General features: G+C 42.8%; 1 protein-coding gene across 1 annotated transcript in view; it reads left to right on the forward strand.

Annotated features, from left to right (window-relative positions):
• DEUP1 (deuterosome assembly protein 1) overlaps positions 1–27,610 on the forward strand; it is a 75,832-nt gene that overhangs the window by 13,500 nt on the left and 34,722 nt on the right. Inside the window, exons 4-10 of the mRNA XM_034408566.2 lie at positions 4,406–4,501; positions 6,311–6,445; positions 13,641–13,754; positions 15,163–15,417; positions 20,188–20,333; positions 23,425–23,530; positions 25,265–25,414. Coding sequence (XP_034264457.2) covers positions 4,406–4,501; positions 6,311–6,445; positions 13,641–13,754; positions 15,163–15,417; positions 20,188–20,333; positions 23,425–23,530; positions 25,265–25,414 — 1,002 coding nt within the window. The remainder of the gene's footprint in view (positions 1–4,405; positions 4,502–6,310; positions 6,446–13,640; positions 13,755–15,162; positions 15,418–20,187; positions 20,334–23,424; positions 23,531–25,264; positions 25,415–27,610) is intronic.

Genomic DNA, 27,610 nt, shown 5'->3' on the forward strand with positions numbered 1-27,610 from the left:
GTTTCCTGACAGTTAGAACAATTAATCAGTGGAACAACTTGCCTGCAGAAATTGTGATTGCTCCAACACTACTACTTCACCTGGCTGCCTCCGACACAAGAGTGACACGAAGTTGTTAAGAAGATGTTTTTAAGAAGATGTTGGATAACCATTTGTCTGAAGTGATGCAGGGTTTCCTGCCTAAGCAGGGGGTTGTTCTAGAAGACCTCCAAGAGTCCCTTCCAACTCTGTTACTCTGTTCAATTCTAAAAGGTTGTCCAATTGCCCTAAAAACTTCCAGTATTGGAGCACCCACAACTTCTGGAGGCAGGTTGTTCCACTGATTAATTGTTCTCACTGTCAGGAAATTTCTCCTTAGTTCTAGGTTGGTTCTCTCCTTGATGAGTTAGCATCCACTGTTTCTGGTCCTGCCTCCAGGTGCTTTGGAGAATAGGTCAACCCCCCTCTTCTTTGTGGCAGCCCCTTAGATATTGCTGTCATGTCACCCCTAGTTCTTCTTTTCTTTAAGCTAGACCATGTATGGTTTCATTAAGCTAGCCCACATCATCAGATTGTTTTCTGTCCCCCACATCTGACACAGATGTTGTTAATCGGATGATGTCTGAGGTGGCATGATTCTTCTAGTTCGTGTCACTCTTGTGTCTGAGGCAGCCAGGTGAAGTAGTAGGAGGTCTTTGCCCAAGGACGGCTATTGGTACGGCCAGGATTTACACCCCGGTATCCTATGTGAAAAGTGGCTCTCTAACCACTACACCATCCAGCTGGCATGCGCGCACACGCACAAACACAGATAGACAAACAGACATATCAGGCCTTCTCTCAGCAATATTTTCCTGATCTTTCTGGGGTTGGGGTTTTTTTGGGGAAGTTTAATAGACCAGGTATAAAATGTTCCAGAACAAAAATAGTATATCCAGGGCAGTGGTGGGTATCAAATGTTTTTACTACCGGTTCTGTGGGTGTGGCATGGTGAGTGTGGCTTGGTGGGGTGGTAGGGGAAGGATACTGTATCTCCATTCCCTTCCCACTCCAGGGAAGGTTATTGCAAAAGCCCCATTTCCTCCCAATCAGCTGGGACTCAGGAAGCAGAGAATAAATGGGGGTGGGGCCAGCCAGAGGTGGTATTTATCCGTTCTCCGAACTACTCAAAATTTCCACTACCAGTTCGCCAGAATTGGTCAGAACCTGCTGAAACCCACCTCTGATCCAGGGCCTCCTACCTAACCTTTATACATGGATTGCATTCATACATAACGGATAAACCATTTTAAAATAATACTTTGTTGCACAAGCTGTGGAGGCTTTTCCCGCCACATAGAAAGCTAAGCCATAATGGGTTCATGCATCATGCTGAGCTGAAACCTGACAGGAACATAATGTAGCAAAATGTGTGAACCAGGCAACGGAATAAATATAACTGATATTTTGCATTATTTATCCCCTTTTTCAAAAAGATAGACTCTATAAAATAATTAGGTTTCGACAGAGCAGGCTGGAAGGAAGGAAAGGCATTCTGGCTCCTACTAAACAGTGTTTTGTGCAGAGTGGATCAGCATTTTAAAAAATAAAAAGTAGAAGCCTCCTAACGAATTCTTTTGCGTGAAAAGATATATTTCTCTGCTCTCTCCCTTCTGATAATTAGGATTTGTATGTACAGAGATCTGTATCAGGTTAGAGACGACCAGATATTCGTAATTCCTCAACAGAATTTTTGTGTAACCAAAAGTTATACAAATCATTTTGAATTCTAAATCTAAATTTTTCCCTTCTTCCCAACCATCCTTAAATCCTGTAAATAATATTATGACTCCTGTTTTCTTTTAGCATCTTTTCCTTTTCTCTCACAGTTATCGGCTTCCAAGTTCACTTGTAGTTTCTGTGAAGTAGTTCCAATAAATCTCTTCAGGGGTGGGCTTCAAAAATTTTAGCAAGAGGTTCTCTGCCCGGTTGCTGGGTGGGCATGGCCATGGTGGGCGTGGCCTAGTTGGCCTCCTGCACCACCATGGGGGGGTCGTTTTTGCCCTCCCCAGGCTCCAGAAGCTTTCCTCAAGCCTCTGGGAAGGCCCTCCTCAAGCCTACGCGCACACCCTGCACTTACCTGCATCCAAAATGGGCCACGTGGGGACTCCGGGGAGGGAAGGGGCGGGGTGGGTGGGTCCGGCCAGGAGTGGAATTTGAGGGTTCTCTGAACTGCACAGAATCTTAGCTAGAGTTTCTCCCAAACCCCTGAGAACCCCCAGCAGCCCACCCCTGAATCTCTTACATTATAATTTGAAAGAGTAACCCACAGTGTCTTTTTCCATTTTTAAATGGCCATCCAATTGCATTTGTAAATCCAATGTATGTGTCCATCTCTGTGGTCTCAAAAGGGATTTGTTCATCTTCAGTAGTAACTCCTAGTTCCAGCAGAGTGTTAAAAAATCCAAGCCCTTCACAGGCCCATAAGTCAAATATTGCCTTTAAAGTAGGCATCTTGTGCTTTGATAATCAGCCTTCAAGGTGTTGTTTTACAGCTGATAATAGGACACCAAGAGGTTCTTTCTATTCACCTTTTCAAAAAAAGAAAAGTTATTTCTGCCCATTTAAATATTTTAATCTTTCCAATTCTCCGTTTTCTGCAAGACAAGCAAAAGTCAGTAAAATTCTCAAACATTTTTAAATAACAAACACCACCAAAGAGAAACACTTATCTATCTCTGAAGAAAGTTTTTTTGTTTTTTTTTTAAACTGAAGACAAAATTATAAACTGTGTTTCTCAATCTTGGCAACTTTAAGATATGTGGATTTCAACTCTGAAATTTTCAATGCTGGCTGGGGAATTCTGGGAGTTGAAGTCCACATATCTTGCTAAGGTTGAGAAACACTGATCCAAAAAATGTATTAGAATTGAGGAATTGTGGTTCTAGTGCCCATAATTTAGGCTGCATCACAGCTATTAACTTTTTTTTTTAATTTGATTTATATGCCGCCCTTCTCCGGAGACTCAGGGCGGCTTACAATGCGTTAAGCAATAGCCTTCATCCTTTTGTATATTTATACAAAGTCAGCTTATTGCCCCCACAACTGGGTCCTCAATTTACCTACCTTAGAAAGGATGGAAGGCTGAGTCAACCTTGAGCCTCGGGAGGTTTGAATTTGCAGTAATTGCAGGCAGCTGAATGTTAATAACAGGCTATTAGTCTGCTGCACCACCAGGCTCTTGATGGAAGAGCCTGCCTCCCGGTCACTCAACTCACCAGCCAAAGAAACCACCATTTCCATGACTTTCTCACGAGGATCAACAATCTGGAGGACAGATGGGTCGATTTGAAGTTTCCTTCTTAAATCTGGAGGAAAAAACAAATCCAATACTCTCTCCCCCCACCTCCCCAAGGAGCAAAACAAATCTGTGATACCATCTCAACTTAAACATCCATTTTCCCCACTGGGACCTGGAACCCAGAGGTGGTATTCAGCAGATTCTGACCAGTTCTGAAGAACCGGCAGCGGAAATTTTGAGTAGTTCGGAGAACTGGTAAATACCACCTCTGACTGGCCCCAACCCCATCTATTCTCTGCCTCCCGAGTCCCAGCTGATTGGGAGGAAATAGGGATTTTGCAGTAACCTTCCCCTAGAGTGAGGAGGGAATGGAGATTTTGCAGTATCTTTCCCCTGGAATGGGGTGGGAATGGAGATTTTACAGTATCCTTCCCCTGTCACGCCCACCAAGTCACACCCACAGAACCGGTAGTAAAAATTTTTGAATCCCACCACTACTGGAGCCCCACACTTTCTTCTTTTCAACTACAGTTAAATCTGGGGTGTTAAAAGCCAAGATTTTATTAGGTTGTATTCGGAAATCCCACAGTATTTTAACCAGTTTGGTGCAGGGGTGAAATCCAGCAGGTTCTGACAGGTTCTGGAGAACCGGTAGCGGAAATTTTGAGTAGTTCGGAGAACTGGCAAATACCACTTCTGGCTGGCCCCAGAGTGGGGTGGGAATTGAGATTTTGCAGTATCCTTCTCCTGCCACGCCCACCAAGCCATACCTGCCAAGCCACACCACACCCACCAGGCCACGCCCACAGAACCGGTAGTAAAAAAATTTGGATTTCACCACTAGTTTGGTGTAATGGTTTAGGCTTCAGGCTAGAAATCAAGGGACTGTGCGTTTACTCCAGTTTTAGGCACTAAGCTAGCTAGATGACCCTAGGCCGGTCACTTTTCTCCTTGCCCTAGGAAGGAGACAATGGCAAATCACTTCCAGAAAACTTTGCCAAGAAAACTGCAGGAATTTGTCCAGGTAGTCTCCAAGAATCAGACATAATTGAATAGAAGAAAACTATTCTTACGTAGCCCAGTGTAGGAATAATTTCAATATTGGATTTGTTTCAAGGCTCCAAATAACATCCCTTTCAAATACAGGTGGGCTTACTCAGACAGAAACTGGACAGCTTACAAAAGTCAAAATATGAGATGGCTCAGAATTACGATGCCCAGCTTCAAGCCTTGAAAACTCAAGTAAGGAAAAAGTCAGATTCCTATTTTACAGTGCTTGAAATATCCCAAGGTTAGTTTAGTGATTTGGAAAAATTATTACCTAATTTTACCCCTACTAAGGGATTTTTATTCGGGGAACGAAAGAGGTCATGATGGAATCCTCACCAGCATTTGGGTTAATAATTTCCTTCTCGCCAAAATGTCGGCTAAAGTTACTCTTCCCCCCCACCCCACCCAAATTGGACCGAACTGTTTTTATCTATGGAGACTTGGCTTGATTCATATGCTTGATTAATTGGTAATTGTGGACCATGGCTGGGATTCAGCCCAGTCTGTTCAGATAAAACCAATTAAACCATAGTCCGAAGCCAGTCACTCCTCATTCTTGAAGCTCACGTGCTCAAACAGATTAGGCGAGGAATGAGATTGTGTGAATGCAGAAAACGGGTTTGTTCTGGAAAGCAATCCACCTATGAGTTCATCCATTGTTTTTGGATTGTGCTTCAGGAAATGGTTATATACGTCCACCATGTTCCTCCATTTGCCTGAACATTTTGGTGGCTGACATACAACCCTTCAAAGGCAGCATCTAATTTTGTCCATTAAAATCCAGCAATTCCCATTCAACACTTGGGGTGTAAGGAATAGAGATGATATGTTCTTTTGATAGGGTATCTGGGAGTGGGAAGTACTGTACTGGTAGTCCTTGACCTACAACCAGTCTCTTAGTGACTATTCGAAGTTACGACAACATTGAAAAAAAGTGACTTATTACTGTTGCAGCCTCCTCATGGTCACGTGATCAAAATTCAACCACTTGGCAACTGACTTGTATTTATGACAGTTGCAGTGTCCTGGGATCATTGATCACCTTTTGCGACCTTCTAAAAAGCAAAGTCAATGGGGAAGCCAGATTCCTTTAACCACCATGATACTAGCTTAAGAACGGCAGTGATTCGCTTAACAACGGGGGCAAGAAAGGACATCAAGTTGTCCTTTCTTGCCAAAGTTGTCACGTAACAACTTTCTTGCTTAGCCATGGAAATTTTCGACTCAATTGTGGTCATATGTCGAGGACTCCCTGACTGTATTTCTTTCTCCACCTGTATGCAATCTTTCTCTCGCTTTCCCAGAACAATCAGGAGCCCTCTGAACAATGTATTTTCTGTGCCCTTTTGAAGGTAACCTCCTTCTGGATACACTCATTTTCTTTGACCCTAAATGTCATCTTTAATGATCATATTCTTAGATCCATAAATGGCAAGGCCAAACGATATATTTTACACAAGAACCTCACTTAATACATATGATTTTGATTGGCCCGAGTTGCTTAGCTTGCAAGTTTAGAATTGGGATCACGGTATTCAGGTAGAGAGGAACGAAAGAGAATCATTCTTCGTGATCTAGGTAAAAAAAACACTTTTTTTCCCAATGCTACTCTTTATCACCTAGAGAAGCCACTATTAGATCTCTTAAAGATGACTTTATGCTAGTTCACTCAATTCTTTTGATTTTGAAGAAAGATTAAGTCTGCCTGCAGAAGATGGCGCTAAATTAATGCAAAACAGTGCCTACAAATACTAGATAGAAATGCTTTTAGACAGCGGGTACAATACACCAAATAAACATTGTTTAATCATGCAGTTAATCGATACCACAAACTGTGTGAAAGTTCATCTGTGTTCAGATTTAACTGCTTAGTTGTAATAGCTGATACAATAAAAAAAAAAGTCTGGTTAATTATAATATTCAAGCTTAACTGCCTCAGTCTATCCCACTGTCAGTTTTTAAGAAAGAAATAATATATTCTTGGCATTCATTTATTTTTAGTTTGCTAAGCTGACACAAAGCTATGAAAAGTTACAGTTGCACCAATTAAAACAAAACAAATCTCACAGCATGGAGAAATGCATGGAAAACCAAGAAGCACCTTTCCAGATGAACAGTTTAAACCAGAAGTTGGAGGTAAGGATCTCTATTTGAAGTAGTGCTTCTTTTTTTGCAAACCAAGATCAACAGAGGGGACAGGAAGGGAAAATATTATCATTTGTCTTTGGAGACCTGCAAGAGTCAGTCTCCTTTCACCTTTAATCATGCTCCACCTGATTAAAGGTGAAAAGAGACTGACTCTTGATATGCCATGAGAAAAATTGATTCCAGCTTTTGTTTGGTTTATAGGCGCAGAAAGCGAGGGCTGTTTCATATAACTTTTGATGGCAAACTGAGGGGCAAATGACATGGGTTTTGTAATTTGTTAACTAACATAGTTACTTTGTATTTTAATTTGATTTATTTTCTTGCTTTTAAAATGATGTTCAGATTTATTAGCTTTTAAAGTTCCTAAACTGATAAATTAGACTCGCTCCAGATAAGAAAAGTTAGTTAGTACAACCTGGGGTCTGGCTTATCTCTTTGTGAACTCTAAACAACCTTCTTCAAGGTTTCAAGCAGCGGTGAAATCCCTCCCGGTTCTATCCGGTTTGCTGAACCAGTAGCGCTGGCGATAGAGGATGTCATTACGTCCAGTGGTGGGTTCCTCCCGGTTCAGCCCGGTTCGGCTGAGCCAGTAGCGGTGACGATATGACAACACCGAACCGGTTCTCTTTGTTCGGGAGCTGGACCCTCCCGCCCCGCCCGCGTTATTCTTACCTTTTATTTGGCCCCGCCCCCAATCTATTCGCTGCCTCCCGATGGCTAGAAGGAAAAAAACTGTTTAAACTCTTGCCGCGGGGCTTCAAAGGGCCGCCCTACAGCTGATCAGTGTTAAAAGGCAGTGTGGTGGTAGATCGGTGCCTCCAAAAACAAATGGGTAGACTGAGACCCTCGAAAAACAAATGGTTAGACCAGGATACTCCAAGAACAAATGGGTAGACCGGTACAGCTCTGCAAGCAGTTAAAAGCCTGGTAGACCAGTACCTCTACTAAATCCTAAAGAATTGTCACATGACCATCAAACCACGCCCACAAAATAAGCCACACCCACAGAACCAGTAGTAAAATATTTTAGAACCCACCCCTGATTAAGTCCCTTTTTTAACCATTTGCGCATGCGCAGAAGAGGCGCGTGTGTGTGTAGCAGTCACACACTCCTGTGTGCTCCCATTCCTAAACCGGTAGTGAAAGTAAGTGGATTTCACAGCTGGTTTCAAGGTTTACAATTACGCCCCTTCTGATGTCAGACCTCATTTTAATGAACATGTGTGATATTATGGGATGCAAATATGTAACATGCGTGATTATATGTAATTGATTTCCTATGCAAAGGGGAGGTTACTTTTATTCTGTCGAAACAACTTTTCTCTTGCATTTTCTTTGTTGTGTTAACTATAAAAAGGAGGGAAACATGGGGTTCGAGGGTCTCTCTTCTTTTTACATAGAGAGACTCCACTTTATCAGGGTACCCTAATAAACTGCTTTTAAATGATCTTCCGACTCAGTTGCTTATTGGGAAGGTAAACTGAGGCAGAACCTAGAGCCAGATTTGGCTTTCAAAACCAGAAGGATAAGCACAGTGGTGAAATTTTAAAAATTCCCCTTCCGGTTCTGTGCGCGTGGCATGTTGGGGGGAGGTCATGTGACTGGGTGGATGTGGCCAACTCGACATCACTCACATCGAGGGGCTCCTCACTGGCCCCTCCCCTCCCAGCCACTCCTTGTCGCGAATGCAGGAAAATGGGGAGGGGAATATTCCTGCATACCATCCATCCTTCCCTCAGTCTGTGCTGAGATTGAGGAATGGATGACAGGCAGGAAAATCCCCTTCCCTATTTTCCTGCCTTTCACGAAAATGGCTCCATTCCAGCTGCTCCCCCCCCCGTCCCCCTCCCTCCTGAGGGCTACCTTAAAAGGGACAGGCTGCAGCAGCTCTGTTCTGAATGGAGGGAGAAAAGTTAGCATTCTCTCTGCTGCATTTAACATTGAATTCTGTGGAATATCGAGCGGCTGGAAGAGGTGAGCGGCGACCGGCCAGGCTTGGGTGGGGCCAATGAGTGGTGATTACTACCAGTTCGGCGAACTGATGCCAATAATCCATAGCCGGTCCGAACTGGTAGGATTTCACCCCTGGATAAGCAGCTGATTTGTGTCCCAGGAATTTGACACAGGCATAGGAAGGCCTGCCTCTCCCACCTGTTCTGATTTCCTCTTTCATGGGCAAGCCACAGGATGGAGTAGAACAAGAGAGACACCTGACATCAGGTGTACCGTGACATCATTTGGACAATGATATAATGAAGCACATGATTGTATCATCTGCTGGACACCTGTGATCCTGTCCGATAACTTAAAAGCACATCAAAATATGACAAGGACAGGGACTTATTTTTGTCGTTGTTAGTTGTGAAGTTGTGTCCGGCCCATTGCGACCCCATGGACAACGTTCCTTCAGGCCTTCGTGTCCTCTACCATCCCCCGGAGTCCATTTAAGCTCACACCAACTGCTTCAGGGACTCCATCCAGCCACCTCGTTCTCTGCCGTCCCGTTCTTCTTTTGCCCTCCATCTTTCCCAGCATTAGGCTCTTCTCCAGTGAGTCCTTCCTTCTCATTAGGTGGCCAAAGTATTTGAGTTTTGGGAAAGGGAAAGGAGACCTCTCAGCTGCCAGCTTAAGTTGGGAACAACAGATTTGACATGAGGGGTTCTTGGTGCTCTCTGAGCTTGCTTGTTTTCTTGCAGATGTTTCATTACCCAAACTAGTAACATCATCAGTGCTAGTAAGGAGTGGGGTTTGCTCCCGCTTCTTACTAGAAATTCCTTACTAGCACTGAGGATGCTACCTACTTTGGATAATGAAACATCTGCAAGAAAGTAACCAAGCTCAAAGAGCACCAAGGACCCCTTCAAATTTATATGCCCCGAACAGGGGTGAAATCCAGCAGGTTCTGACATGTTCTGGAGAGCCGGTAGCGGAAACAGCCACCAAGCCACGCCCACAGAAGCGGTAGTAAAAAAAATTGGATTTCACCACTGGCCCCGAGTATATAAAAGATTCCTTGATACATTATTTGGGTATCTACAGTTTGGCAGGAGAGATTCTATCACTGGATTCTAAGGACAGGGAGACATTGATGAGTATTGCTCAACCGAGCTTCTTCATCCAGTAGTGTTTAATTGCTAATTTGCTGCTGGGTCTACTGCTTGGAGCCGTCCTTGTGTCACAGAATCTGCATTTTGCCAATGCAAAATTTACACGTTTCCCCAGAGCTACTTCAAAAGACAATGATTTCAGAAGAGGGTACATGGCATTTCTCTTCTCCATGGCAGAAAGAGCTGAAGAAAATGCCCTTTTCAAAGGCAGCCTTGTCTTTTATTCCGGGGGAAGGATGAAAGAATAGCTTTTGCATTTGTTCTTAGCTTGAAAGCAAAGCGGGGAAGAGCTGTTTACAGGCTTCTGAGGAAGCCAGCGAAAAAGTGCAAGACGGCAGAACTTTAGTGCAGAAAAGAATGATAGAAAAACCCATTCAAGGGTGGGTTTTGAGTCTACTTGTCTTCGGACCAGAGAGATAAATGATTCTATTATATAGTCATCAACTTATTTGAGCTGTGAGACTAGAGAAGGCTTCTGCATGTTCCTTGGACAGCAAAGGTGACCAGCAACCAAGTAACTGGAGCGCATAACACCAGACATGTCACTGGAAGAAGAAAAAAATAATCACAAAACTGCCCCTCACTTATTTTGGCCATGTCATGCGGGGGAATTCATTGGAGAAAGCAATTGTGTTTGGAAGAGTTAGCGGTAAAAGAAAACCAGGCTGCCAAAGAACACCGTGGCTGGACACCATCAAAGCTGACACTAGCCAGAGCTTAGAACAAAGAAGTAGCGCAAGATTGGAAGATGTGGAGAGACCTGGCCCAGAGAATCGCCAAAAATCAGAGATGACTGGATGGATAACATCATCATCATCATCATCCCCCTGCCCATCGTCATCCCTGCTAGATGTGGGTATGGTAATTTCTGGAATGGTGTTCAAAATCTCAAAACAAATGTATTGTAGGAATTGATCATTGGAGATGCCTTTTGAACTCCATTTGACGGGTATGTCAACCATCCGTGGCTCTCTGTGTCACTCTCTCAACAAACTGGTAGCAATAGCAATTAGACTTATATGCCGCTTTACAGTGCTTTACAGCCCTCTCTAAGTGGTTTACAGAACAATCTGGGTCCTCATTTTACTGACCTCAGAAGGATGGAAGACAACCTTGAGTTTGGTGAGATTCGAACTGCCAAATTGCAGTCAACCGGCAGTCAGCAAAAGTAGCCTGCAGTACTGGACTCTAACCATTGTGCCACTGTGGCTCATAATCCTGGTGTTTTCCACTCAGGGCAAATCTGGAGGTCTAGAATTTAGAACTTCTTCCTGATTCTACTGACACGACTAGTCGTCTTCTTCTTCTTCCTGAAGTTTAGATTCGTATCTCCTTCACTAGGATGTTGGATTTAAAAAGGTGTCCTTGGGTGAGAAGAACTGTGGATGCTCATATGTAATGATTGATTGATAGTTCAGAGAAGAACAACTAAGATGATCAAAGGCCAGGAGACTAAAACGTATGAAGAATGGCTGCAGGATTTGGGTTTGGCTAGTCTAAAGAAAAGTAGAATTAGGGGTGACATGATAGCAATATTCCAGTATTTGAGGGGTTGCCACAAAGAAGAGGGGGTCAAATTATTCCACAAAGCACCAGACGGCAGGGCAAGAAACAATGGATGGAAACTAATCAAAGAGAGAAGCAACCTGGAATTAAGGAGAAATGTCCTAACAGTGATGACAATTAACCAGTGGAACAGCTTGACTTCAGAAATCGTGGGTGCTTCATTGCTGGATATTTTAAAGAAGAGACTAGACAGTCACTTATCTGAAATGGTATAGGTTCTTCTGCTTGAGCATTAGAAGACTTCCAAGGTCCCTTCCAGCATATTCTATTCTATTCTATTCTATTCTATTCTATTCTATTCTATTCTATTCTACTCTACTCTACTCTACTCTACTCTACTCTACTCTACTCTACTCTACTCCTATTCCTATTCCTATTCCTATTCCTATTCCATTCCCATCCCATCCCATCCCATCCCATCCCATCCCATCCCATCCCATCCCATCCCATCCCATCCCATCCCATTCTATTCTATTCTATTCTATTCTATTCTATTCTATTCTATTCTATTCTATTCTATTCTATTCTGGTATAGTCCAACACACACACTATAGCGTGATAAAATGGAGGATCTATCAATGCAATTGTTTGCAGATCCTTATTCGGTAAGGGTGCCAAGGCTATAAAACAGACAAAAGAATAGGTGAGTAACGAGTGACCCAAATTTCATATTGCATACGAGCAAGCACAAGTGAAAATACATGCTCAGGTCCAGTTGGGACAGGGCATCCTCAAGTATTCATCCCACAGAGCTATTCCTGGACTCAAATAGATTATGAAGATGAAACCTAGCAGGGATGTGATGAAACCATCAAAGCCCTGCTGTGACAGGTTTGCAAGCCCCCTTCAAGAATAAAATTGCTCATGCCACCTCTGACTTCAATGCTGGCATGGATAATTCCAAAGAAAAGGCCCATTGTCTACCCTAAGCAAGCCCCATTCCCACCTACTACCATTTGGGGATCGATTGCCTGCCTATCGTAGCCTAATGCTCTGAATAGCTTTCCAAGCGGGGGACCCATAAATCCAATATGACAATATTTTTTAATATACGCAAGAGTGCATTCATAACGGCATCACAACCAAACTCTGCTCCTCTGTGGGATCCAACAAATGAATCACAACTAGAGGAATTGCAGCCTAACTTCATTGCTTTGGGCTGATGTATACAAACAAGGGCAAGCCCTTTGTTATTTTTTTTTTTAAGTTTTATTTTTTTTCTTCATAAACATATCTTAAATGTACAGTTTCTTATCTAACATACGTATTTTCTTTTAGCTTTCATACTAATACAATTTTCATCCTAAACAATTTAAGTATATTCGGGGTTGCTTTTCTACCATTTCATCTACCTTATTTTACAACAATCCTTCTTCTCCCTCTCCTCTCTTTCCTTTCCCTCCCTTCTTCCATCTACTCTTCTACTTTCTTCTTTCCTCCTCTCCTTCTCCTTTTCTACTTCCCCTTCCTTTCCCCCACACCTCCCTTCTTCTTCCCTGCTAACCTTCTCTCCTACTCTTATTTCCCCTCTCTTTTTTCCTCTCCTTTTCCCTTTCTTCTTTCCCTTTCTCTCCTTCCTCTCTTCTCTCCTCTATCCTCTCCATTCTCTCTCTATTGTTGTATTCATTTTCAATTTAGTATTTTCCAAAGTGGTATTCAAGCAATCCCGATTTTTACTTTCTTTTCAATTACTTTTTCATTTGACTAAATTCACACATATCATGAATGTACATTTATATAATATTTTCTTTCTCCACCCCCCCTTTCCCCTTTTCCATTTACACAGGTGTCTTCTTGGTTTCTATTTCTTTTTTGTCTTCTCTCTCATTTACTTATACCTTATCTGATTTATTTCTCTATAATCTTTTATTCAGATTTCTTTTCTAACCATACATAAAATTGTCCCCATGTTTTGAAATACACTGATTCCTCTTTATCTTTTATTCTCAATGTTAACCTTTTCATTTCTGCATATTCTAAAATCTTCTTCATTACCTCTCCTTCTGATGGGATTTTTTCTGTCTTCCACTTTTGTGCAAATACAATTCTCGCCACTGTTATTATATGAATAATCAAATATGTATCTTCTTTGCTATATTTCTCCGGCAATATACCCAATAAAAATGCCTCTGGTTTTAACTCTATACGTTGGTGCAACATTTCTTCTAACCATACCTGTATTCTAACCCGATAAAGTCCTTTGTTATTTGAAGGGCTGGTGGAGAAGGAAGCACAGTTCTATGTGAGAATGCCTGTTTGTAGGCCAAGCATTTCGAACACTTAACAGCAAGTGCTAAGTGTAATGAATGGCGGATAATGTGTTTTGCACCTAGCCAAGGACTATCTAAATTGCTAATAATGATGTATTATAGAAGAACATTTAAGTGCAAAAGGCTCTTGATATTGAAGGTTGCACCGGTTGTTCGTTTTCAAGAAATATAAAGAGAAAGTAGATATTCAATCATCATTTTTTAAATTTATTTTTTTGGTCTGCCGCTTTTCTCTTTCAGGAATTTAGAGCAAAATCAAGAGAGTGGGATAAGCAGGAAACGCTGTATCAAAATCATTTGGTTTCTTTAGATGCTCAGCGAAAATTATTGTCTGAGAAATGCAATCTGTTCCAGGTACCATTCTTTGCTTCTTCTCTAAGAGGAATTGGAATTAAATGAACTGTGAAGCCTAGATAAATACTTAACAGAATATATATACTCACCTACATTTTCTAAGCCATAAAAATGAATACGTAGATATCTTTGCAAATGAGGTTCGTCACATTTAAACATTCCAGGAAACACACACACACACACACACACACACACACGCACACACACATACATACATATCATATTTTTTGGAGTATAAGATGCACTTTTTCCCCCATAAAAGAAGGTGAAAATTTGGGTGCATCTTATACACTGAATATAGCCCCGCCCATCTGCCAGCCCCCCAGAGAATAGGACGCACGGAGGTGGCAATAGGCTATGGCAATCCCTACAGCGTGAAACAGCTGCTCTTCGGGAGGCCGATCCAACCGACAATCAGCTGCTTGTGCTAATCAGACTGTGCTAAAGCTGAAGCTGAAACGGGCTGTTTGCTGCAAGGAGGCAAATTGCTGGGAGGCAATTTTTTTTTCTTGTGCTAATAAGGATGTGCTGAAAATGAAACTGAAACAGGCTGCTTGCTGCAAGGAGGCAAATTGCTGGGAGGCAGAATCAGAGACAGATTTTTTTTTCTTGTTTTCCTCTCCAAAAAAGGTAGGTGCGTCTTATAGTCCGGATAATAAGCCCAATCAGGCTTTTGAGCGTATGGCAATAAGGCCAAACACTTATTTCAGGGTTCAAAAAAATATAAGACAGGGTCTTATTTTCGGGAAAACTCTGTGTATACACACACACACACACACACACACACAAGCAGACAAATTACATTTTTAATAGCAAGAACTGTATCTCAATCACTTCAAATGGTTTTTACACTCACGAATGTCCTTATAACTCGTTCAGATAAGGGAGGAGGGGAGATGTTTCTACATTCCTTTGTTCAGAGTGCAAGTTTTTTAGAACTGAGACTACACTGAGCACACTAATAAAGCAGTACAACCATCCTCAGCCAGTGACTTCCAACAAACCAGGTGTTGCTTCTAAGTCATAAGTCAAAGATGGCAGCATTATACTCTGCATTAAATCTGCATTTCTTCCTCACTTGGTGGAGAATTAGTTGTTGATGTATTCATCATAACTGAAGGGTTCCCCCCCCCCATGTGGTCTCATTTCTGGAGATCATTGGGCATACAAGGATAAATTTGCTCTGTTAGAAGTTTGGGCTAGTCCAGGACTGAGAAATGATTGGTATACAAGGATATCGCCTATAAATCTCCTAACTGAAATTTGCTTTAAATAAATAGAGTTACAGTTCTCAAGTGCCAGCTTTCTATAGCGGCATAAATTTCGGTGTAGAAGAGAAATACCGTTCTTCCCAAAGCAATGAATTTCATGCAACTGTTTTCTTGTTTTTTGTTTTTTGTTTTTTCAGAAACAAGCTCAAAATTGTAAAATCCAAGTACACTGTCAAAAGCTGAAGCAAAATGATAGGGATACTTGCAGCCAGTACAGAAACGAGCAGCTTGGGGTCCAGAACAGTGCTTTCACCGAGCCCGCTGATAGGAACGAATTCTTTATGGAAAAACTTGAATCAACCGTGAGTGAAATAGCAGTGAGCAGAAACAAACTACAAGAGGAAAATTTAAAGCTCCAACAGGAAGTAAAAATGTACCAAAGAAAATGCCAGGTAAAGACCAAGCTATTTGCTCATTGTTGTTTCTAAACAGTGGTTTTGTAATGTTTTATGGGAATGATACTGGGTGCTGCTCAGGGGTGAAATACTCCCGGTTCGGACCGGATCACTCGATCCGGTAGCAAGGGCGGCGGGTGGTTCGGAGAACTGGTAGCAAAAATCCCTCCCCACCCCAACCCGCCATGCCCAGCTGAGCCACGCAATCATCAGAGGCTTTTTTTTTTAATTTTCAAAAGCATTTTTTTTAACAACCTCTTTGGCCAAAGAGGTTGTAGAAAAAAATGTTTTTTAAAGAAAAAAAAGCCTCTGACCATCAGGCAACTCAGCTGGTATCATCAGAGGCTTTTAAAAGCATTTTTTTTACAACCTCTTCGGCCGAAGAGGTTGTAGAAAAAAATGGTTTTAAAAGTAAAAAAAAAAGTTGGCCATGCCCACTCAGTCACATTATCCACCACCACCACCAAGCCATGCCCACAGAACCGGTAGTAACAAATTTTACATTTCACCACTGGTGCTGCTGCCAATCTAGAAAGAGTTGTGAGCACATGAATGCTGATTGGACATATAAATGGTCACAGCTATGTACTATGGATGTAACCAGCTTTCCCCAAAGAAAAGGAGTTTAGAATCTCTTGGATTGCATAGGTAGATCAATAAAAGTTGTCAATAATCAAGCTATGAATGAATGAATGAATGAATGAATGAATGAATGAATGAATGAATGAATGAATGAATGTCGCCTCTTGTACGCAACAGTTTTCCCTTTCCCAAAGACTTACCTGTGGAATAAGAAAGATTTGGGAAAACAGTAAACTTTATCCAAAATTCAGAAGAAGAATCTGTGAGCAGGTGGGACCAGGAATCTGATCCGCTATTTTAAATCCTGCAGATTGCTCCTTTGGAGCCAGGAGGGTTTATAATGCAAAGTTTAAAAAAATCCTATCATGTATATTTTCCTGTGATGGAAAATAAAAGACTTACAGCTGTCAACAGATGAGGAATGCCGCTAGTTATAGCTAAGTGGCGTTGTGGTTATTTTCCCCCTCCTAATCCAACATGTTGTTCCTCATTACTGTTGCAATATCTCTGATTTAAGCAGTCAGTTAGAATAGAATAGAATAGAATAGAATAGAATAGAATAGAATAGAATAGAATAGAATAGAATAGAATAGAATAGAATAGAATAGAATAGAATAGAATAGAATAGAACAGAACAGAATAAAATAAAATAGAAATAGAATTTATTGGCCAAGTGTGATTGGAAACACAAGGAATTTGTCTTTGGTGCATATGCTCTCAGTGTACATAAAAATACAACATACAACATACAACAGAACAGGGGTGAAATGCTCTCAGTTCGGACCGTATCGCCCTATCCGGTAGTGATGGCGGCGGGTGGTTCGGAGAACCGGTAGCAAAAATCCCTGCGCTCCCCCCCATGCGGGGGGGAGCTTTACTGCTTTACTGCTTTTCCAGGAATGTCTACTTACTAGGGACATAAACCTGGACATTATCATTTCACTTTATTGGTTCCTACTGGAAGTGGGGAGAGATTGTCTTTTTTAAATCAATAGAGGCAAAGTTGCTAACAGCATCTCCTTGACAGCTGCAACAGTTTATTCCAGCCTCAAGGGATGAAGCTTCTCTTCCTAATAACCCAGTTAAGGCAACTTTTCCGTTTAGAAAGATCTCGTTTCTTTCCACAAATCAGGAATTCTCTGGAAAACAGATGTTCTCTCTGAATGGAAAGCAGATGTTTCCCTCTGAATGATCTGGACATTTCTCGGATTCTTAGAAAGTTCCACATTTTAATTAGAGGCTGCTTAGAAGGATATTAAATCGATGCTTTCCCCAGGACCTCAGTTTACAACTTCACCCTCAGGGGTTGTTATTTTTTTTTCCCTCCAAAGAACCAACATTTTCTACCTCAGAATAAAATGTTGGAAGGAAAATCCATCTGGTTCAGTTCCAAACTGAGAGAAAGATGCTGGAAATAAAATGGAGGCTGGAAGCTGATTGGAAAGAAGGTCCATTTATTGATGGACAAAACCACCAGGGTTTGTGGTTCTGGGGCAGCTGACCAACCAGCTTGGATGAGTGCCAGGATTTTTATACAGGTCCTGAAATGTTGCTGGAGTGTGTGTGTGTGTGTGTGTGTGTGTGTGTGTGTCCAATGTCTGAAATGCCCTTAGGAAATTGTGCAATGTAGTGAGCTCTGTGTCTTCTGCTAAATGGTAGTGGATTAATATTATTACATCCTAAATCAAGGGTAGCAAATTCGATTTCATTGAGGGCTGCATCAGGGTTGTCCTCAGGGGGGCCGGGGTGGGCGTGGCTGGGGTGGGTATGGCCATCTTGACGTCACTCCTGTCGGCACCTGTGGTGGCCTATGCGCTCTGCCAGCGAAAAGGGGCTCCCGAGCTCCGTTTTTGGCTGCCACGGCCTCCTGCAACCGTCTGCCAGCGAAAACGGAGCTCGGGAGCCCGCTTTCGTTGGCAGAAGCACTGCGGGCTGGTCCTTCGCTGTTTCCAGGGTGGTGCCATGGGCCAGATCTAAGTATCCCGCAGGCCAGATCCGGGCCCCAGGCCTTGAGTTTAACACCCTTGTCCTAAATGGTCATGTCCTGTTCTTAGAATTTTGGGTGGAGGAGAACATAAATTTTAATCCCATCACTGGAGCTGAAGATCTTTCGTTTTGTAGATAGGCTGGCCCAGTCTTTCTTAATGGGCACAAAATATCTACTGGGGGCTATTCTGAAAGACTGGGTCTGCTTTCCGTCTTTAAGAGCTTGTTTCTCCATTTCTCCTTTAGGGAAATATAATATTCTGCCTCTTTTAATATTCCCCAAAATATTTCATTCTTCTAGGAGGCGTCTTCCCACAATTGGGAAGAACTGGGGTATCTCTTTATGTACGTGGTAGAAAGTAATTACTCATGAGAATGCAAGTCTCTTTGCAGCTGGCAAGTTACCTGAAGTATTGTGATTTAAAGTGCATTCAAAAAGTATTGAGACCCCCTTCACTTTTATCGATTTTGTTGTGCTGCAGCCTGATTCTACAGTTGTTGAAATTCATTTTTTTCACCTCATTAATTTACACTCAGTATTCCATAGTGACAAAGTGAAAACAGAATTTTAGAAATGTCTGTATATTTATTAAAAAGGGGGGGAACCCCTGAAATTTCACAATGGCATAAGTATTCAGATCCTTTGCAACAATGCTTGAAATTTAGCTCAGGTGCCTCCCATTTTTCTTTGCTGACATGTTTTTTACTCCTTGATTGTACAACTGTAGAATCTGGGCTGCAGCATAACAAAATGGACAGAAGTGAAGGGGATCTGAATACTTTCTGAATGCACTGTATCTGACATGAGGCGCTACATTCAAAACCTAACCAGGCAAAGGCCCAACTTTCAATCCAACTTTTAATCCAGAGAAAGTTCAGGAATTGACATTTTTTCATTTCATACTACAGATAGACAGAGTGTAGCAAAGCCCGGATATCCCAATTTTATATGAGTTTTTAATGAGTTTTTGATATTAGGAGAGATAGAGAAGGAGGAGAGAGGAAGAGAGGGAAAGGGAGGGTGAGAGACGGAGAGAGAGAGAATACACATAAAGCTGATATACGTTTACAATGTCATGTTGTGACAATGTTAATATTGTGTAGGAATAGGTAATAAACAGGAGTTCCAAATGTGTGGCTTCCCTCTTCTAAAGGTGCTTTTTCAGGAGACAACTGGACTTCCTTGTTTTTTCTTTGAAGACATTTCGCTTTTCATCCAAGAAGCTTCTTCAGCTCTGACTGGATGGTGGGGAATGAAAGGATTTATATTCTGCCTTGCTGTCTGCAAGGAATATAAATCCTTCCATTCCCCACTATCCTGTCAGAGCTGAAGAAGCTTCTTGGATGAGAAGCAAAACGTCTTCAAAGAAAAAAACCTGTTTGGGATAACCATGACCTGGATGACTGAGAATCTCTACAGACTTCCCTCTTCTAGGGACGTCTCCCAACTGAATTAAAATGACACCACACATATTGGGGTCAATAAAAACTTGACCCCAGCATGAAATTGGCAATCCCTATTTTCAATTCGGTTCTCATTGCCTCTGTTACCAGTCATTGCCACTCACCAGAAAATCTTGCAGATTATATCTGAGGGAGCAAGAAATAAAGATCTCTGCCTCCAACTATTCTCCACACCTCTTCAAATCTCAGCTCATAAGGTACCTGTAGGGAAGCCATGTGATTAAACTGGTTCAAAACATATATGCAGTCTGTTGTGTGGGTCGATATGTGATTGAGTTATTGAATGTAATACGATTCTGAAGTGCTTTTCAGAATATCCAGCCCCATCATCTGTTTTGGATTACGACTGACACCTGTGCATAGCACATCCTTCATGTTAACCATATTGTTGTAATCGGGACAGGAGTTTTTAATGTGTATTGAATCTGGGCCAGCTTTCTTAGACGTAAATACCACAAAAGGGCCCATTTTCCTTCTGAATATACAACGTCTTGCAGCTTCCTTGCTTTATTTCAAAGCGATCTTCCTGCAGAGAGAACCTGGCAACTCAAAAATTATATAGGGGCAATTAAAAAAAAAATCTAAAGCCTACTTTCCAAATGAACAAGAGTCTTTGGTTCCATGGAATATCGGCATTAAAGGCCAAGCAAAAGAGAGCTCTGAATGTTACAGAATCGCGAAACGGCAAGTTATCGGTGAACAAATGAATTGAGGGCGCTCTTTGGATTTATTTAGAACACGGAAGCCAGACTTATGGAAGTGAGGAATGAACTGCAATCTCGTGAAGACCTCCTAACTATGGTGGAACTGGAATGCCAGCAGTTGCGAAAGGAAGTGGCCAAAATCGAAGAGTATAAAAACAAAGAAGAAAATCAAGTGAAGTAAGTATTGAAACAAATTCAAATCCAAATCAAATGCAAACCTTTATTGTCAGAGTACAACATGCGTATAACGAGATTGGCTGAGCCTCCCTTCGTGCACACCCCCAACCAGGGGTGAAATGCTCCTGGTTTGGACCAGATCGCCTGATCCGGTAGCGATGGCGGCAGGTGGTTCGGAGAACCGGTAGCAAAACTCCCTGCGCCCCCTCCTTCCCACCATGCCCAGCTGAGCCGCACGATCTTCAAAGGCTTTTTTTTTTTTTACTTTTAAAAGCATTTTTTCTACAACCTCTTCCAATGAAAAAATGCTTTTAAAAGTTTTTTAAAAAAAGCCTCTGATGATCATGCGGCTCAGCTGGGATCGTCAGAGGCTTTTCAAAGCATTTTTTTCTGCAGCCTCTTGGCCAAAGAGGTGGTAAAAAAAATGCTTTGAAAAGTCTCTGACGATCCCAGTTGAGTTGCCTGATCGGCAGAGAGGCATTTTTTAAAAAGCCTCTCTGACGATCCCAGCTGAGTTGCCTGATCAGCAGAGGCTTTTCAAAGCATTAGAAAAAATGCTTTGAAAAGTTAAAAAAAAAAAAAAAAGTTGGCCACGCCCATCCAGTCACATTACCCCCCACCAAGCCACGCCCACAGAACCGGTAGTAACAAATTTTACATTTCACCCCTGCCCCCAACCCAATACAACTCACAGTGAAAGACAGTAAAAGAGAAATCCCTAACCCAGTGAATCCTACTAACAAACACACAATCCTGCTGCACCATGTGAACTTATTGTACATTGCGCCGGCCCCACAACGCAATCGTACTATGTTGTTGTAAGGTTATTTTCCATTCAGAAGCCTGACAGTCCACGGATAAAAACTGTTCTTCAGCCTATTTGTGCGGCTGCCTATGTTTCTATATCTCCTTCCTGACGGCAGGAGAATAAAAAAGTGCCGACCAGGATGTGAGTCATCCCTGAGGATTTTCCTCACTCTTCTAAGGCAGCGAGCCCCAGTGATGTTGTCTAATGATATCGGGGGACAACCCACACTATTTTGTGCTGTGCTCACCACCCTCTGTATCCGTGGCTGTCAAGCCGGCATACCACACCATAATGCAATGAGTGAGAACGCTTTCTATTGTGGACCGGTAAAAGGAGGTCATCAGTTATTGTTCCACTGTACACCAATACTTCAAAAACTGGTTCCATGCTTTCTACATGGCAGTAGACTAGAGGCATGATCTTCTGCAGGCCAGCTGGGAAGTAAGTCTCAGTAGAGACTCATTCAGTAGAGACTTATCTCTTTAATGGCACTTACTTTTAAGTAAGGATGCACAGCTTTCTAGTTGTGTACATTTTAAATGCAGAATACAAATAAAAGCAAATTGCATTTTTTTCAGTGTCAATTAGAATGGTTTATACCAGCGGCCCCCAACCGTTTCGGGACCAGGGACCGGTTCCATGGTTTTTCTGTGGACCAAGGGGGCGTTTCATTGGTGCCTGCATCCTGCAAGATGGGGCTTCTCTTGTTTGTGCCAGTCCGGTTTCTGGCATGTCATGCATCGAAGCCGATCCACAGACTGGGGGTTGGTGATCCTGTTGTGACCTAGGCTTACTAAGTCATTACAAGACACAATTAGTTCCAAATAAACCTATTTTATTGTTAACAGCTGAGAATTACGTTCATTCCCAGCTGAGTCCCAATTAGTTGCAAAACAAGTCCTTCGGAAGAAGTCCTTCGGGATAATCACCAATCTTTATCTTCTTTGGCACCCTGCCAAAGGCCTTACTTGGCAAAGCCCCATGAAGGTCAGAAACAAACAAGAGACACCAACTAGAAACAGAGTTAGCAATGTTGCTTTCCTGCAAAATGGCCCAAGTGCCTTTGTTTCTCTTTTAAGCCTTATGGGAGGGTCCAATCATCTTCTGGCCTTACTCCCGAGTCGTCCCTTTTGCTTTAGCTGTTCTTGCCTTCTGGCAGCTCTGTGCATGTGTGCACTAGGAACAGGCTCCTCCTGTTCCTCTGCCTCTCTGATGTCCGACTCTGGGGGCTCCGGTGTCCATGCATCACTCCCAGATGGCCCTGGCCCCATCTCTGCCTCCGACACAGAGCCCTCGTCCAGGCCTTTCCCAGACTCCAGGACTGGCCCATTATCCTCCCCAGCCTCCTCACTGTCCGACTCAGCTGCCAGCTCCGCAGGCTGCTGGCAGACTACAACAGATCCCTGATTTATGCAGTCCATTTTCCCTTAAAGTCTCAGAAGAGATACAAATGTAACAATGTGTCACAACTTCATGTTTGATGTTTTACATCAAGGGTCCCTAACCTCAAGGCCATGGACCGGTATCCAGTTCCGCATTGGGAACTTGGCCAGGCAAATGGAGGGTGAGCATGTGAAGCTTTATTTGCTCCTGCATGGGATTAGATTGTGCATGTACGCAACCATCCCATCCCCCTCACTGCGCCGCTGGTGGTCCACAGACCCAAAAAAAGTTAGGGACCACTGCTTTAAATAATTTCCACTACTATCACCTTTCTGGAAAGAGGAGGAAAATTCTCTATTTTTATAGTCAATATATCCTGTGTGGTGGTTAGTTACATTGACCACCAGGAGGCAGTGTGTGACTGATTTCATTCTTATTAGGCATCATCAGAGATAGCTGGATTGTATGAAAATATTAGATAATTACTGCCCAAGCTATAAATATTGTATAGAGACTTATTCTGTACATTAAAAAAAAGGGAAATAAGTGAAGAAAATGCACATTGTACAATATAATTGATACTGCCTTTTAGGAATCATTTTTCTAAGGTCAGGTCTTGTATTTTATACTTACAAAAATGTATTTTTTATTGTAAGTATATTCTTGTGATATATGAATACGTGGGGGGGAGGGGGAGCCCTTGAGAAGAAAATGGATGTATCACATTTATTGTAGGAGGGGAAAGAAATCCTCTGACTTGCTCAAAAACTGGAAATAATCAGATCTTTCCCGAGAGACAATTTCCTATATCTTCTCTGATTTTATTTAAATATTTTTGCTGACAACACAAATGCTTTGGGTAAAGAGCTTGAAATTTATATATATATATATATTTAATAGGCTTCAGTCAGCTTACGCACAATGCATCAAGGATCTGGAAATAAAGAAAACTCAGATACTTATTCTGGAAAAGCAGCAGGACAATCTACAAAAAGAGCTAAATGAGGTATTATTATTATGTATTTATTTTGAAGATATATTTCAAAATGTCTCATAGACAGTATTATTGGGGATGATGTAGTTAAGGCCTAGTTCGATTCTAAGTAGAGGCAGACATTTATCTCTCTGGGCACACTGAGAATATATCTGCTGAAAAAAAACTCCGCATTGGCGACCGGAAGGGCATCCGGCCAGTAAACACTCAGCTCCATTCAGTTGCCCAGACTCCACCCCGCAAGGGATTATGGGGGTCGTTAAAAGAGGATGATGTAGTTAAGGCCAAATAACTGCCTCAAACTGAGAAGCATTCTAGCTGAAAAGTGTTGGAATGAACATGGTAGCCACATCTGGTGGTCTCCTTGATATTTCCTTGATAAAAGTCACTATCAAGGAAGATCAACCAAGAGTTTCCCGCAGAAGTGACTTCTGAGGTGGGGATTGAAGGAACCAAAAGAGAGGGAACAGGGAAGCTTTAAATGCTAAGGTGTCAGCTTTGGAAGCCATATTAGGCCAGAAACTTCCATGCTGCCACCTTCTCATGTGTGGGAAAGTAGGAGGGGGGGATTTAGTAGAGGGGTTGTCTCTAGACATTATAGCATTCTTCCTGTCGGTCAAGGTCAGGGCGATCCTGCATCCAGAGAAGGAGTAGTCGTAGTGCTGTCTCAAGATGGGACGGATGGTAATTGGAGCATGTGATTGACTGAGGAGTGAGGGGATGGTTTGGGAGGTTTTGATTTACTGAGGGAAAACCTGGACCTCTCAGATTCGGGTTTTCCCAGATGTGCCAGTTTACCTATCCTAGTAAATAGAACTTTGAAAAAATGCTTGCTTCAGAGTTTTTACTTGGAGTTGGGGGATCTTTTCTGGAACGCTGACATAGGGTTGATGGAGCAAGAAGAGAGGGGGAGCAGAATGTAAGAGCAGAAGGATAAGTCGGGCGTTGGGGTGGAGGGAAGTAGATACAGAGGAAGGCCGAGAAAGTAGATACAGAAGGGAAGAGCTATAAAATGGACTGCTTGCCTCTTGAAAAAGCACCTTTGGGACAACCGTGTTACTAACTTAACAACTGCAGTGATTCACTGAAGAACTGCGGCAAGAAAGGTTGCAAAACGGGGCAAAACTCACATAACAACCTTCTCGCTTAGCAATGGAAATGTTGGGTTCAATTATGGCCGTATGTTGAAGACTACCTACTCTCCGTCATCCAGGTCATGGTTGTCCCGAAGGTGCTTTTTCAGGAGACAAAGGTGACAAGCACAGGTGACCTTGAGGACACAGATAACCCTCCAAGTGCTTCAACGACCCTCTAAAAGGATGCAAATATCCAGCTGTCTGCAAGGAATATCAATCCTTCCCATTCTCCAGTATTTAATCAGAGCTGAAGAAGCTTCTTGGATGAGAAGCGAAACATCTTCACAAGAAAAAACAAAGTCCAGTTGCCTCCTAAAAAAGCATTTTTCCTATTGGGGGCAAGGGATAATTCCTTCCAGATTGTGTTTTATGCTCAATATCTCTTTACCTGTGGGGTAGACATTGGGAGTGACATAGAAGAACCCATAAACATGCTCAAAGCAGTAGCAAAGCTTGGCCATTCTGAATCAACCCATTTTAATTCCTGTGTGCTTCCACTGTATGGTTGATATTTAAGAATAGACCGCTCCAAAAGTCACTCGCAGATGAAAAATGATACCTTATGAAAAGCCAACTCTCATTGTTCTTTTTTGGCCCACGTTGGGTGCAGATAAGTGGCCGACTTTTTCGGGAAGCGCAAACCCATCACTCCGAGGTGGAGAGACTGAGGATGGAAAACTCGAGCTTGACAGAGGAGCTTCATCAGAAGGAAATTACTATAGCAACTATCGTGGAAAACGCCGCTGTGCTGGAAAAGCAGGTACAAACAGAGTTAGAGATAAAAGAGAAAATGTTAGCAAAACAACAGGTATGCGGCGGGAATAAAACATGGTCGAGGTCATTTGGCGATTGCAGAGATTAACACCTATGGACATCTGAAAAGCTGCTGCTTGGCACCCTTGAAACCCAAATATGTGATCTGCCAGTATCAAGAGCAAAAACGTAGAGAATGATAAAAATATGGACTTTATATTATTCCAGAATAAAAGCTTTAATGCAGGGGTCCCCAACCCCTGGTCTGTGGACCAGCAACAGGCCACGGCATGCTAGAAACTGGGCCGTGCAAACAAGCAAAGCCCCATCCACGGGATGCAGGCAGCACATGAAACCACGCCCCCTCTGGTCCGTGGAAAAATCTCCACAGAACCGGTCCCTACTACAGAAAAGGTTGGGGGCCACTGCTTTAAATGTTTATTATTTGTCTAGAGCAGTGGTGACAAACTGGATTTCTTCAAGGATCAGCATTGTAGTTCTCCGCAGGCTGGCTGGAGGGTGGGGGGGGGGCATTTTCATGGCTGGTTTTCAGCCTGGACAGACTCCTGCAGCACTTTGCTGGCCAAAACAGGGTGTGGGGGAGGCCACACGTGGTCCCCGCGTGGTCTCCACATGGCCCATTTTCAGCCTGGACAGTCTCCTGCAGCACTTTACCAGTCAAAACCCTAACCCTGTGAGCCTTGGTGGCACAGTGGACTAAGTGCTGTTAATTAGCACTTAGCTGCCATCTGCCTGCAATTACTGCAAGTTCAAATCTCACCAGGCTCAAGCTCGACTCAGCCTTCCATCCTTCCGAGGTAGGTAAAATGAGGACCCGGATTGTGGGGGCAATAAACTGACTTTGTATAAACAAAGAACACCGCTTGGGGGGGGTGTGAAAGCCCTACTAAGCAGGTATATACAAAAGTATGAAGACTATTGCTTAACGCATTGTAAGCCTCCCTGAGTCTCCAGAGAAGGGCGGCATATAAATCGAACCAATAAATAAATAAATAAATAATAAACCCTAACGCACACAGACACAGACACAGACATAGACATAGACACAGACACACACACACACACACACACACGCTCCGTTTTGGCTGCCAGAGGCACCGCGGACCCCAGGTCGGTCCTTTTGCTATTTCCATGTCGGCCCTGTGGGCCAGATTGAAGCACCCCGCTGGCCGGATCCACCCCTGGTCTAGAGTCCTTGTTTTGTTTTGTTGATTTTGCTGTTTATTATATTGTTTTAGTCCAAGTGGTTTGTCTGATTTGATGTTTTTAGCCGTTTTTATGGGAGTTTTTTTTTTAGTTTTGTATGCCACCCCACAGTCCATTGGAGTTGGGCAGCTGGCAGATTTAAGTAATAATAATAATAATAACTTTGGAAAAAAGTGCAGAGAAGGGCAACTAAGATGATTAAAGGCCTGGACACAAAAACATATGAAGAACGGTTGCCTAGTCTCGAGAAAAGTAAAACTAGGAGGGGACATGATAGCAGTGTTCCAGTAAATGAGAGGTTGCCTCAACTTATTTACCAAAGCACCAGAGAAGGCAGGACAAGAAACAATGGATTGAAACTAATCAAGGAGAGAAGCAACCTGGAATTAAGGAGTAACTTCCTAACAGTGAGGAAAATTAAACAGTGGAACAGCTTGTCTTTCAGATGTTGTGGGTGCTCCATCACTGGAGGCTTTTGAGAAGAGACTGGACAGTCACTTGTCTGAAATGGTATAAGGTCTCCTAGTTGAGCAGCAGGTTGGACTAGAACAGGGGTCCCCAACCTTTTGGACCTCAGGGACCACTAAATTCATAATTTTAAATCCCAGGGACCACTAATATGATCTGCCTAATGAACGGCTGGATGGGCATGGCTAGGTGGTCATGTGACTGGGTGGGTGTGGCCAATTTTGATGTCACTCACGTCGAGGGGTGCCTCGCCGGCTTCTACTCACCCTTCCAGCCACTCCTCGCCTGTCCGCTCGGGCTCCTTAGGGCCCCAACAGGAAGCCGTTGTTGGAGCTAAGCAGCCACCATGAGAAAGAGTTGGCAAAACAGCTCAGTTCAAATGGGATCTGACCGAGAAGGAGGCTCAGCAGAAGCACCTCACTGAGGACTACGAGCATAGGCTTTCCAAGCAGAGGGAAGACCTGCGGGAGTGCAAGGCCAGGTACCGGCGCCTGGAGACTCAGTGGGC

This window comes from Pantherophis guttatus, chromosome 5 (assembly GCF_059756535.1).
Source record: "Pantherophis guttatus breed Tessera chromosome 5, ASM5975653v1, whole genome shotgun sequence".
Classification (NCBI taxonomy): domain Eukaryota; kingdom Metazoa; phylum Chordata; class Lepidosauria; order Squamata; family Colubridae; genus Pantherophis; species Pantherophis guttatus.